General features: G+C 45.8%; 1 protein-coding gene across 1 annotated transcript in view; it reads right to left on the bottom strand.

Annotated features, from left to right (window-relative positions):
* Positions 1 to 3,703: 3,703 nt before the first annotated feature.
* LOC137874300 (liprin-alpha-3-like) overlaps positions 3,704 to 14,013 on the bottom strand; it is a 27,876-nt gene continuing 17,566 nt past the window's right edge. Inside the window, 15 exon segments of the mRNA XM_068712933.1 lie at positions 3,704 to 4,320; positions 4,549 to 4,611; positions 6,064 to 6,229; positions 6,324 to 6,392; positions 7,269 to 7,444; positions 9,263 to 9,360; positions 9,659 to 9,834; positions 10,771 to 10,797; positions 11,298 to 11,363; positions 11,831 to 12,031; positions 12,139 to 12,220; positions 12,317 to 12,416; positions 12,510 to 12,664; positions 12,758 to 12,891; positions 13,515 to 13,740. Of these exon segments, the coding sequence (XP_068569034.1) occupies positions 4,559 to 4,611; positions 6,064 to 6,229; positions 6,324 to 6,392; positions 7,269 to 7,444; positions 9,263 to 9,360; positions 9,659 to 9,834; positions 10,771 to 10,797; positions 11,298 to 11,363; positions 11,831 to 12,031; positions 12,139 to 12,220; positions 12,317 to 12,416; positions 12,510 to 12,664; positions 12,758 to 12,891; positions 13,515 to 13,740 (1,729 nt within the window). The 3' untranslated portion in view covers positions 3,704 to 4,320; positions 4,549 to 4,558.

The raw sequence follows: 14,013 nt of genomic DNA, 5'->3' as shown, positions 1-14,013 counted from the left end.
GAAGGGAGGGAGGGAGGGAAGGAAGGGGAGAGAGAGAGAGAGAGAGAGAGAGAGAGAGAGAGGGGGGGAGTAGAAAGTGACACAGACCAGAGCAGCTGCGACATCCTTCTGTGTGCACTTCCTTTAACTTGATGGATTTGGGTGTTTCCCCCCCCCCCCCCCCCCTCTCTCTCTCTCCCCCCCTCTCTCTTCCATCCCTCTCTCCACCACAACTTCAAATGACTTTTGAAAAAAACAAGAAGACCTCAATACTAGATCTTAGGGAAAATTGTCATATATAGAGATTTTACTGTTTTTGTATGATTTATCTTTCATAATCTAAGTTATTTTTTGATTAGTATGTAAGCATGTGTATGTCCTTGATATTAATATATTCCTCTCTCTATATATACATATATATATGTATGTATATATATATATATATATGTATATATATATGACACCAGTATACCTTTATGTATGAAGCTATGTATATCTGTGTGTATTTATAGAAGAAGTAGGTCTCTCCAGTGTCTGATGATAATTCCAGCCTTCGGGCCGCTCGGCTCGCGATGAGGAAGCAGCGCCACCTACTGAGGCTCCGTCTCACTGCTCCACACACACACACACACACACAACCACACAACCACACACACACACACACACACACTCGTTCCCATACGGATCACCATGAATGTGACGATAACCCCTTCACAAAAGGTTTCACTCAGACGTCTCTGTGTGTGTGTGTGTGTGTGTGTGTGTGTGTGTGTGTGTGTGTGTGTGTGTGAATGTGAATGACATGACACCTGATGAACAAGGTGGTTTTACCCGTCTGCTGGTGTGTTCACTTTACCCTGCAAAATGTGGTAATAAAGGACCTTTGTACTCTGCGCATTATCTTTCACGTGACGTCACTGATGTAAGTATGCAGAGCTGAACTCTGGGACACATATATATATTTTTTTTTTTGGAAAAGAAACGTCATCATAAGTGTTTTACTGTCGTAAAAAAAAAATACTCCATTACAAGTAAAAGTCCTGCACTTTTTTTTTTTTTTTTTTTACGTGAAAAAAATCCACGTAATAAACGTCTCTTAATTATGAAATCCATGTAGTGGAGAGTAAAGCTCAATGGTAGAATAAATAAAAGCACAGTAGAAGTACATTCAGCGTGTAGTTAAGAGCGGTACTCGAGTAGAAGTACTCGAGTACCGCTCACCTCTGCAGAAGAAGAATGAAGCGAGTCTCGTGACGATCAGAGCGGATCCACCCCGGATCGCTTTATTTGATTCTTTTACATCACCGTTTTTTTCCATCATCATCATCATCATCATCATCATCGTTATTGTTTATTTTCCCCCCCAGATGATATATATATATATATATATATTTATTTTTTTTCAATTTTTGTAATCACTATATCACTTGTAATCATGGACATCCGTTAGATCGTCTCTCAAAATGTACAGTAGCGTATTTTTGAATGACCGTTCACTTTTTAAAACTAGTTGAAACGAAGCCGAGGAAGGAACAGAGAACACGTACACACATGTATCCAATACACACCCTAAAGAAAAATAAATAGATATCGTAAAAAATAAGAAATACAACTGAAAAAAAATTACACACATTTTACAAATTGATCCCCAGACTCCCGACCCCTGGAGGCTTATCGTACAGATATAGATTATTATTATTATTTAAAGACTCGTATCATCATCACCACCAAAAAAATGTATTTAGGTCATTGTCGTTTGTTTGACATGCATCGTAAACACAGAGGCTAAAGGTTCTGTTTCCTGGGCTCCCCCCCCCCCCCCCCCCCCCCCTCCACAGAGAGCTCTTGGTTTCTGCTATGGCTTGTGTGTGTGTGTGTGTGTGTGTGTGTGTGTGTGTGTGTGTGTGTGTGTGTGTGTGTGTGTGTGTGTGTGTGCAGTAAAATGACCGGCTTCTGTCCATCCGTTCAGTTCAGTGTTTTTCTCTCTCTCTCTCTCTCTCTCTCTGAGCCGACGAGTCACCGCGGACGGGTTTAGTTAAGTCCGACCTAAACACGCGTCGCGTCTCGAGCCGTTCTGAAATACGAAACACTCCGGTACCACTTTCTAACAAGACGTACTTCCTGTTTCACGTCGCGCGCACGTCATCTATAAGACGCTGTGTTATTACAGAGTACTCTTGGGTTGCAAGGTTGTCTTTTTAGTTTCCTCTTTAGTCCGTTTATTTACAACTTTTGGACCTTTTAGATCTTTTTTAGAGTGGAACACCTCTTTGATAATGACTAGAACAGATCTAATGTCTCTTTATTAAGTCAGAAAACTTCTTACAGGAACTTCCTCCTCCTTAGCTACTCAAGTCTGCAGTTAATACATGTTAATATCATGTTTATAACTGGTTAATAATAACCCTTTTGAATGGATTTTTCGCAACTTGGCAACCCAAAACTTCTGTGTATTAGCAGCTTTTTCTTTACTGCTCTATAAAGTAGTAATAGATGATTTATTAAAACGGTTCTCAGTCGTTTTTAGTATCGCGCTTCGGAGACTCCGATTAAAAAAAGAGACATCGGTAAAGATCGAAGCATCAGAGGGCGAGACATCCGAGACGTTTCAGTCCCAGATTTGAGTCGAGCTTAAAAAAAGAAGGAGAAGCTTTAGCACCACAGTGGACGTCATACCGAGTAGGTCTGCCCCTTCAAAAGGTCCCCAGTGCTGGGCCCGGTTCAGAGCGGCCCGATCACTTGACTGAGTGAAGAAGAGGTTCGTAGCGTTAGTATATCCAGCATGCAGAGCCCCGGAGCTCGTTCGCTCTAAATGTGTTAGCATTGACCAAAAGTGCACCAAACGAGCACGGAGCACTTCACAGGGTCGTCCAGCGAGGGCCGCCGAGGACACTGAAGACGGACTCGCTGTCCAGTTAAGATAAACTTTTCAAAGTGCTTCTTTTCAGAAAGTGGTACCGATGCAAACTTTACGGATCTCCCGCCGTTGGGAGCACAAAGCCTCCCTTTGATCTCTACGATGGGGTCCCTCTGAGGGGTCCCTCTGTGGGGTCCCTCTGTGGGGTCCCTCTGTGGGGTCCCTCTGAGGGGTCCCTCTGAGGGGTCCCTCTGTGGGGTCCCTCTGAGGGGTCCCTCTGAGGGGTCCCTCTGTGGGGTCCCTCTGTGGGGTCCCTCTGTGGGGTCCCTCTGAGGGGTCCCTCTGAGGGGTCCCTCTGTGGGGTCCCTCTGTGGGGTCCCTCTGAGGGGTCCCTCTGTGGGGTCCCTCTGTGGGGTCCCTCTGTGGGGTCCCTCTGAGGGGTCCCTCTGTGGGGTCCCTCTGTGGGGTCCCTCTGAGGGGTCCCTCTGAGGGGTCCCTCTGTGGGGTCCCTCTGTGGGGTCCCTCTGAGGGGTCCCTCTGAGGGGTCCCTCTGTGGGGTCCCTCTGTGGGGTCCCTCTGTGGGGTCCCTCTGAGGGGTCCCTCTGTGGGGTCCCTCTGTGGGGTCCCTCTGAGGGGTCCCTCTGAGGGGTCCCTCTGTGGGGTCCCTCTGAGGGGTCCCTCTGTGGGGTCCCTCTGTGGGGTCCCTCTGAGGTCTGAACCCGGACGTGTTTCACTACACCGCTCCGACCAATCGGGGACGCTAGGACACCCAGTGACGGGGACCGTAATGGCCGACACTGGACACCACGGGCAGACAGGAGAACACCGGTGTTGTTTACCCCCCCCTCACCCCCCCTCACCCCTCATCCCCCAATGTTAACGTCCTTCCAGTCACTTTCCTCTCGTTTATCGAATCCAAACTTTACGGTGAGGTTAACTTCTCTCATCGGAAAAAAAAACAAAACACCTGTTGCTGAGCAGAAGTTATAAGGCGACTCGTTTAGTTGTTTCCCAAACTGCAAAGAGAATAAATGGCAGCAAGTAGTGGTTTCCTCTGAAGGTAGGAAAGTGAGCCCTGATATTGCCAACTCTGCTGACTGTGTGCAGACTCCCGACAGGAAGGAAGAGAGGAGGAGGAGGAGGAGGAGGAGGAGGGAGGAGGGAGGAGGGAGGAGGACCGAACCAACACCGGCGTTGTCCTTCATTAACCCAACAGAGAGAGGAAGAGCAAAGACAGAAGGACAGGAAGAGAGAGAGACAGAGAGAGAAAACAGCTGATCCCATTCAACCGTCCCGGTCCGGTCGGAAAACACACTCATACATTCTTCATGTCATTTTCCGCCTTCGCTCCTTTGCTTCTGTTATTGCAGAATGGTCAGACTGATAAGATTTATTTCTTTTTGAAAAAGTTAAATGGTTATATTCATTGCTTCTTTCTCCGTGGATGAGCGAGCGGGTCCTCCAGTCCCAATCCGGTCAGCGCCCTGCGGAGAGAAACAGCGTTACGCACACGTCACCGCGGCCTTAATTCAACTCTAAACCCAAACACTTCATTAAAAGACCTCAACATCCCGGGCCCAAACCGATCCCCCACCTCAACAAACAAACACATAAAAACAGGGCAATGTGCGCCGCACATGTGGGAGTGTCGTCTCACCGCACAGATTCAAGAAAAACGCCGCGAGACGCTTTCATTAACCGGGCGTTCTCACCTCAGACCCCTCAACAGGAGTACGTCCTCACTGAGGCAGATTCCCCCCGGGCTCCAGAGCTGGCTGCGTTGGGAGAGACCGGGGAACAAAGGAGACACAGACGGGGTGGTTATCGTCGCAGCGGCGCTCTGAACAAGGCACTGGCCTTCCACAGGCGTCGCTATGAAGAAGCGGAATGAGGGATAATCGTCTTCCTCCGCGCTTTGAAGCATATTCTGCTCCTTGTTGTTGCCAGTTTCTTTGCTGGAAAGGCAGAAATTCCTCCGCCAGACTAATGGCACAGTAGCGTGAAAACAAGCGAGCGCTCTGTGCATGTGAGTGTTATGTAACATGGCTGGAGACAAATGTTTCTGTTTAAGGTTATTATTGGTATTAGGACCAGACACAAGGGAGGAACTGAGAGGAGGGAGATGGTTGTTTTTTTCTCCCCATTTTGAGAATAAAATGTCAATGCCAGTAGTTTGAGTTACTCTCAAAAGTTCAACGTTTATTCTCAATATTTTGATTTTATTTTCAAAATGTCAAATTGATTCTCAACATTTTAAATTTATTCCCAACATTCTATATTTATTTTCAATATTTGGACTTTATTTCCAACATTTTTGTAAATATTTTTACTTTATTCTTGACATTCTAAATATATTCTCAACATTCTAAATGTCTCCTCAACATGTTGACTTTATTCTCAACATTTTTAATTTTTCAAAAGTTTTTGACTTTGTTCTTGACATTTTGATTTTATTTTTAACATTTTGATTTTATCAACATCTCAAATTTATTCAAAACATTTTTAATTTATTCTCAACATTTTTTTTTAATTCTTACTATTTTAACTTTATTCTTGACATTTTTAATTTATTCCCAACATTCTGACTTAATTCTCAACATTTTGGATTTTTTTTGTAAATATTTTTACTTTATTCTTGACATTTAAATTGTATTCTCAACATTCTAAATATATTCTCAACATCTCAACTTTATTCTCAATATTTTGACTTTATTCTCAACATTTTAAATTTTTCTAAAGTTTTTGACTTTATTTTTAACATTTTGATTTCATCAACATCTCAACTTTATTCACAACATTTTTAATTTATTCACAACATTTTTAATTTATTCTCAACAGTTTTAATTTATTCTTACTATTTTAACTTTATTCACAACATTTTTAATTTATTCTCAACATTTTTTTTTTATTCTTACTATTTTAACTTTATTCTTGACATTTTGAATTCATTCCCAACATTCTGACTTAATTGCTGTAATCGTGCCTCTCACGCCCCCTCGTGCTCTTCCATTCATCTCTAATGAAGACGTAGTTAAGTGCAGAATACCTGAGCAGCACTGTACCCTCCTGCCCTGACTGCTGCCGTGCTCCTCATGTGAGTAATGCCATACAGAGTGACGGGTCTCGACGTGTCGTCTAAATTGAGACGCGACCTCGAGGGCTCAGAGGAGCCGAACACGTGGGAATCCGAGAGCGGGAGGTGGTCAGAGGTCCCGGGTCGTACTCACCGTCGCTCTGAACCTTTCTCAGGGTAACGGAGGGCGTGGAGATGGCTGAGGCACGGAAGTTGGCAGGCAGGGTCTCGGCGGAGTCGGAGGTCACGCCCCGGAGGTCTTTCTCCCTAAACATCTTCCTCCAGGAGGGCGAGCGGGTGAACGTCTTCGCTCCGTCCTGCTGCATAGACAGAGAGAGTGTGAACAGAAACACGTAGCTTTCACTTTGCCTTTTCTTCCTCCGTATTTCTTGGAGCTTGATTTAGCGTGCTGACCTCGTCGGGTCGTCTCTCGGTTCCCATCGAGATGAGGGAGTTGTACTCCTGCTCCAGGAGCTGTCTGGCCTGCAGGAGAGAGTTGATGTAGAGCTTTGACATTCATTGGGACTCGGCAGGTGACAACATTTTCATTACGTTTGGATATCACGCCTGCTTTAGACCAGCACAGCTGGGAATCTAAAGGCTCAGATGAGACTTTAAGTGTATGTTTCAAGCCCTTTTATTATTAATAGGAAATGATGGAGAGAGAGAGATGCTACAAAGGACCCCGACCTGTTCTCTTTTTACGGTTTTGGACACATATCATACAGATAAGTATGTATTCTTTAAGACAAAAAAAACACCACTTATTATCGTCAATGTCTTTAAAGGCCTGACAAAAGACAATATAAGTAAATAAACGCTCCAATCAGGACTATACATTGAAGTCCTCCTCCACTTGTTGGACCTTCACTGTGCAGAAGTTTCTCTGTCTTTGCGTTAAATCTCACGCGTGAACATATGAGCGCGCTTTGACGACATCCCAACCGGCGCTGAGGCCAATCCCGATCCGATACGAAACCTGAGACGTTCACACGCGTGGTGAGGTACCTCGAAGCCTCCGGGATCACATCTTGTGTTAATTTGAAGAGAAATATAGCTGCAAATGATGGATTTTTCAATAAGTGCGAAGAATTAGATGTAATTTATTTAATTTGCGGTAAAGCAGGCGACCCCGGTAGCTTAACGGTCGGGTTGCATACCGGCACCGAGTTGATGATTTGATTCCTGCTTGGCACCTCTCTCCGTGTTTCCTGTCCACTCTCAAATATATTAAAAAAGGGGAATGCCAAAAAAATACTAATGTAAAAAACATGCTTGGAGGTGGTCGGTCTTTACGTCCCCTTAAAAGCGCTCTTCCCCTCCGTGTTGCAGCTCTAGAATTCCTCCTCGTTCAGCTACCTGTGTGTTCGGATTGGGGATCTGCAGCAGCAGCGCCAGGTCAGTGTAGTCGAAGGTGTCGTCCAAAGCCAGCAGAGCCCCGTGGACGCCGCTCTCGCGCAGGTTGTCGCCGTACTCCTTCAGGCCGATGGTCTGCACCCAGCACATCACGCGCTCGTTGGACCACACCATCACATCTGAGAGAGGGGAGGGGGGGGGGGGGGGGGAGGAGGAAGGTGAAGGGAGGGAGAGGAGAGGAGGCATTCGTCTGCAGAACAGCAAGCTGTCCGCTCAATGTTTTCAAAAGCGAGATCGGGTTTCCTAATATGCGGCTCACTTCCTGAACCTCCAGCTGGATGACACATGCAATGGTCCTCTGAGGGGGTTAAATTAGCTGTTCAGTGCTGATGAGTGATGAAGAGAAATGGTTGAAATGTTCCTGCTTTACTGATTAACTCTCTGACGGGTCAAGCTTATCATCAGACGAAACCTCTCGCAAATTTCCTCACTTGGGGAATTCTTCTGTGAGGAAATCAGCCAAGATGAACCGACTAGAAAATGTACAACATGTGTATCCCAAAGCGCAGCGGTGGGAGAGCGAGAGGTTTTGGGGTTTGTTTAATGACCGAGCCTGTTGACATTTATGTAATGGTTACCCAGCTCTAGAGAGCTGTGGTTTATAAGGGGAGCAATAACCGAGAGGTGGTCCAAACATCTTCCAGAAACGTGGACCTCTGCGGATATCAAAGGACATGTTTGTTTTGTTTGTCGTTATTAAGTTTGTGTTTTTGTCTGTTTTCTTTGCTTTCATATGTTAAAGATGTTGCAAGAAAGTGAAATATCTTTAACAGTTTATTGAGTTTTTGATTTTACGTCTCTTTTCTCGGTTATTAAAAGTTTAAAAAAGTAAAGTAAATGGCGCTGCAGCTGCCACTATTAACAACATCATGAAGAAGGAGACTTGAGCTCACCGACACTGTTCTCTCTATTGAAGTTAATGATTCCGCCATTTAAATGAAATCCTGTAAACAAAGTGGATGAACTGATTGTTAATATTCTCCTTTATGCAGACGATGTGATCTTACTCACGGAGCATCAACCAGAGATACAGTTACTTTGAATCTCGGTTCAAGCCAAACTATGACAGGATCTGGGATTCAGTACTTACACATAACTGTAGAAGTCTTCATTTTATGCTTCTGGTATTTTAAAATCTGTGAGGATTGGATATTTTTTCAATGCCAACGACTGCTCTGATATGAGATGGGAACCTCCAATTTGTCAAATATAAAAGTGAGATGATTCGAACAGAGTTGTGATTATATGCCTGAACAGAAATATCTTTAACTGGGATATTTTGCATTGACATCCCTGGATGAGTGAGCTCCTGATTGACTTGTTTTTACAGTTTAATATTCACGATGTTAAGCGTAAATCGCTCCTGATTCATAAGGAAGGACGGCGTGTTGATATTCGGCATGTGAAGCAGAAGTCAGGTTTACTAGCATCAGCTCTAAAAAGATGAGGTTTGAAGGTCTCTTTATAGACAAAAGACTTGGTTTGTTATGTGATTTCATGTTTTTGGTTCATTATGTGAAGAGTCAAGGGATAAACTCTTTAGAAACACATTCAGTCCATGTGTGAAGGGCACAATGAATAACTTCTCTACTACTAATGTCTCTAATATTGTGTATAATGTCTCTATTTTTCTTAATATTGTATAAAGTGTTCTCTAGTTATTTTCTTGTATTTATGCCTCATGTTTCCTTGTAAAAGGACGAAATTTTACACGAAAACTTGTTTTTAACTGACAGAGCTAAATACACTTATTATTTGTAATAATAATAAAGAAAAAAGGGTGTTGTTAATAGTGTGTACATTGTGTTCATGAAGTAATCACTGAGGTATGCTTTTAAAGAGGCGGAGGCACAGCATGAATAGAGGAATTAGCTGGGTGGACAGAAACGTCTCACGCCATGAACAGAGAGACAATGGGGGAGACAAAAAGAGCTCACCTTTGTTGTGGTGGACGCTCTCCTCTCTCCTCCTCTCCAGCTCCTTGCGATCGTAGTTGAGACGCTTCAGGCACATGATGCCGTAGTGCAAACTGACCCTGAGAGAGAGAAAGAGCCAGAGGGTAGAGGCAGGTTAACCGAGGGCGTGTTTCCACTCTCACCTGCACTCTCAGGGAAGCATCAACACAATCCGACCCCTGTGACCCCGGGACTCTCGACTTTAAAGAGAGAGCCTGGAGACACACACCTGAACAGAGAGGGCGTCACAACGACAGGAACTCTTTGCGTCTTTTAACGCCTTCATATTTCCCAAAACGCTCAGAGACTCAACGGACAAACACTGAGAAAAGTTGCGCAAAAAAATTGCGCAAGATGTGGGCGAGAGAGCGGCTCTACCTGTGGAAGCTGTCCACCATCTTGAGCTGTCCTCTGAGCTCCTTCTTGGTCAGGTGGTCCAACATGCGGGCGTCCACCAGGGACTCCATGAAGTAGCTGCGGTACTGCGGCAGACCCAGGCTGGGCAGCCAGTCGTTGCCCACCCACTCGTGATTCATGTCGCCGTAGGCCAGTATCTGGGGGGGGGGGGGGGGGGCAACCACAGGCCATCAACGCTGATTCACGCTCGGCTTCATGTCTGACGCTAGTGCAGGTCAGCAGCTCGTGAGTCACTGTGGCTTAGACTCACTGGAGATACAGCTACTGACGAACACGCATGTTGTTGTGTTAAAGAGTGAATAGGGTAAAAATTAAAACTAATAGATATCAGCATGAAACTTGCCCTGTGGATTACTTACATCAGGACAATCATTTTTTGTATTACAAGTTTTCTGAAACCTTTAATTTACAATGCAAATGAGGAATATCGTATCAAATATGTGCTGATTTGCATATATTTACAGGAGTGAAAGCTGAACATTGGATAAAGTCAGGTGCAAAATGTCTTGTTTCATGATGTTTGCAATTAGATTAAAAGTGTTTTAGATCGGGAATTTTGGATATCTCTGAAAATACTGAAAAAACAAAGAAAATTTCCCCATTTTTTGTATAAATAAATTGTTTAAATCAGGCTGTGAATGATATCTGAACACACCCCTCTGTAACAACCTGCAGGATATAGAGAGCAATGAAACTGGAAGGTTTGGTGTATGTAAGAGCTGAAAAATATTAATAATTTATAATAATTTAACGCCATTTAAAGATATGTTTTGTACAATTACATACAATTCTTAGATATCACCACTAAACTACCTCAGTTGATCACTTACATTAAGACATTTTTAGTATTACATGTTTAAATATGCAAATGAAGCATTATCTTATGGTGACTTTTGGTGGATTTAGGAGAAATCTACAAATGCAAAAAGACGAAATAGTAAAATAAACACTTAATGTGTGTTTTGAACTTCCACTAGTCTGAACGAAGACATTCTATGGAAGCAACATTGACCAGTGCGTGAATGAATAACCAGTGCTTTTGCCTTAATTGAGACTTTTCAGTCGACCCTTACCTGATCCCAGCTGAACTCTTTGAGCTCCTGCAGCGATGAGAGAAGAGACAGAGAGAGAGATAGAGAAGGAGAGAGTGATGTGGAGGTGGCGAGGGGAGAGGGGACAAGAGGTCAAGAGCAGAGAGGACGGATGGAGAGATGATGGAGGCGAAGCAGAGGAGGAGGAGGAGGAGGAGGAGGAAGAGGAGGGAGCAGCAGCGGCGGCAGGAAATGAGGACAAAAAGGAAGGAATCGTGTGTTAGTGAACGGGTTATTAGTTGGAAGCAGTTCACACTGAAACGGCAACCAGAGGGAGAGAAGAAGATGCTCAACACTCTGTCCTGAGCCACAAAGACAGAGGTAATAAAGAGGCAGAAAATTAAACAAGAGAAGAAGAGAGAGAGAGAGAGAGAGAGAGAGAGAGAGAGAGAGAGAGAGAGAGAGAGAGACTCGTCAACATGATTCAGACCAGACGAGCCGCTTAAAATAATTAAAAAATAATAATGAGACAGAGACGGGGCAGCGAAGGGGGGGGGAGAGAGACTAACCGGAGGCTTGGTGGCTGCGTTCAGGGTCTCCATCTCTGCGTGGGTCATCCACACGTTACTGGTCGACTGTGAGCAAGAGAGAAAAGCGACAGTCAGTAGAAGACGGTCTTTGGTTATTTGTGACTTTATCTTCTTTTGGAACAGGAGACATTAAACGCATGTGCGTGCAACGCTTTTACGACATTTTCTTTTTTTTTTTTTAACATCTGGTTCGTTTTTGTCGCCGTGTGAGAAGGCAACGGTTTGGGTAAAAAGTCACTTTTGTTGCCAAGTTTTGCTACAAGGCGAAATAAGGTGGAACTTTATCGGCACAGTTTACTGTCACTGGAAAATACACTCAAATATTTTTATTGTGTTTGACATTTATCACATGCAGGACTCGTTTCATGTCCCATAGTCCTCCTAATGGAATCTGCTTCTCATTTGACGTCGTTCGCAATCATATTGTGTTCTTTGTGTTTCTGTATGTTATTATTAGTTTCAACCCTCCCAACAGAGATCATTAACATTTCAACCAAAGCATGCGTTCTCACAGAGCGGGTGCTGGCCGGGGCCGAGGGGCTGGTGAGGGACACCATCTCCTGGATGGCCAGCCGCAGTTTGAGGCGGTGGAGCGGGTTGCTGATGCCGATCTCCCGCTGGATCTCCGTGTCCGACAGGTTGGCCATGATGGCGCCGCTCTTCACGTTGGCGCGGCAGGCGGCGACGTACCAGGCCGGCATTCCCACCCACAGCTGGAAGGAGGAAGAGACGACAGATTGTAAAAAAAAAACAAAAAAAAAAAAACGCCACTTCTGTCTGCAAACTACTATCTCTTTGGGTTTCTGTGACGGCACGGCACCTCCAGCCAGGACACGACGGTGGGTCCGTCCCAGGACGCAAAGGGAAGTCCTTGGCGACATGCTTCCTCTAGTAGCTCGTGCCTGAGAAGAGGAAGAGGAAGAGGAAGAGTCACACATTTGGTGCCGTTCAAGAGAGAGACAGAGATCAGGAACAAACAGGACACATAATCCACAAACTTCTTCTTGCTGCGGCGGTCTTTATCTGCCGGACCCAGAGTCCCGGTCTTGTTCATCCCCAGCGGGTCTCCAGCGGCCATGTCTTCAGAGGGCGTAGACGCTGGAGGAGACACGCGAATGAAAGACAATATCGAGGCGAACACCGTAAATCAGTGACAGCGTGGAGCGCTAGCGTTATCCTCCATCCGCTTACCGAGAGAAGAAGATCCGTCCCGGCCGGGTTGGCCCATCCGTCCTTTCTCCTTCTTCCCAAAAAGCCGCCCGATGGACGACTTGATGCTCTTCTTCTTGCTGGACTTGTGCAGAGAGTCCTGGCTGCTGTTGGAGCTGCTGCCGTCTGCCGAGAGACTGGGAGGGACGAGAGAGAAGGATAATCACCGAGGGGGCGAACGGGCGCCAGGCCGCTTCGCGGTCGGACGTATTTTAACGGCCGCTCTTTACCTGCGGAACTCCCGCGGGTCGTCGAGCATCGCCCCCGGATGGGTGAGGGTCATCCTCTCCAACCGCAGAGCGCGAGGAGTGGAAGGAGGCGTGGAGTCGAGGAGGGCGAGGGAGCGGTCGTCATCTTTGCTGTTCTGGAAGAACGAAGAGAGAGAAAAAAATATATATATATATATGTTTCTCAGAGTGTGAAGCTCGGATGATTCAGTTGACGCTTTGGTTCAGAGCGGATGAGTCACTGAGAACTGCTTGGAATTGTACTTTATTGCTAAAACAAATCTCAGTCCACCTGATAAAAAACATGGACGCCAACCAGCAGCAGGAGCAGAACGAGTGTTGACCTGCAGACCTAATACCCAATACGATCGTCTCACTGTTCTGGTCACTGTAACCCAACGTCACGTCACATTTTTTGGTGAGTGTATCATCACTGGCTTCGTCTTCTGCTCTGAACTCCCACGTCAACATTATCTGACTGCATGTTATTATTGCGCCATCTTTTGTAATCCGTCCGCCCGTTTCCAAAAATGCTGGAACCAGCGCGTCTGGCACCGGCCGTCGTACCATCCTCCAAGTTTCCCCTCTGATTCGCTCTTGCCCAATCAAATCGAAACAAGCTGCCGTTGATGAGCAGCTGCATCGCTCCGACCCCGTGACTCACTGTCTGGAGGAGCAGGGCGGTGGAAACGCGGAGGCGAGATATATGTGTGTGTATCGCGAAAAGGGTTTAACGCGGGAGCGGGAATAGACGCGGTACCTGTCTGTCCGTCTCGCGGGCCGGGGAGTGAGACAGGCGAGGGGTGGAGTGTCCCGAGCTGGGGGGAGACGGGGAGGCCAGGGTGGAGGACGTGATGGACGAGGGGATGAAGCCCCGCCCCGTGCCGTCTCTCCCCAGGGAGGACGGAGGGTCCAACGCCACGCTGACCCGGCTCTCGATCTCTTCGGCCCGCAACTCCGTGTTCTCCTTCTCCTCCTGGATCAGTCTGGGTTTGAAAGACGACACGATAACAGCGCACTGAACAGATCAGAGTAGACTTAGAGGAATAGTTTGAATGGAGAATAAGCTCTTTTTTTTCTCCTTCAGATTCTCATTTTTTTGTGCAATAAATAAGAAGCTGCAGCGAGCAGCCAGTTAGCTTAGCTTAGCATAAAGACTGGAAACAGGGGGAAACAGCTAGCCTGGCCACTATGCGACCTAATCAGGCAAAGAAGACCATCAGCAAGAAGATTGGCTACTTCTCTCTATATATATAGAT

This window comes from Cebidichthys violaceus, unplaced genomic scaffold, assembly GCF_023349555.1.
Source record: "Cebidichthys violaceus isolate CVI_PGR_0920_01 unplaced genomic scaffold, fCebVio1.0.p SCAF_183, whole genome shotgun sequence".
NCBI lineage: Eukaryota > Metazoa > Chordata > Actinopteri > Perciformes > Stichaeidae > Cebidichthys > Cebidichthys violaceus.
The sequence above is the reverse complement of the archived record's forward strand: the minus strand, read 5'-3'. Positions and strand labels throughout refer to the sequence as shown.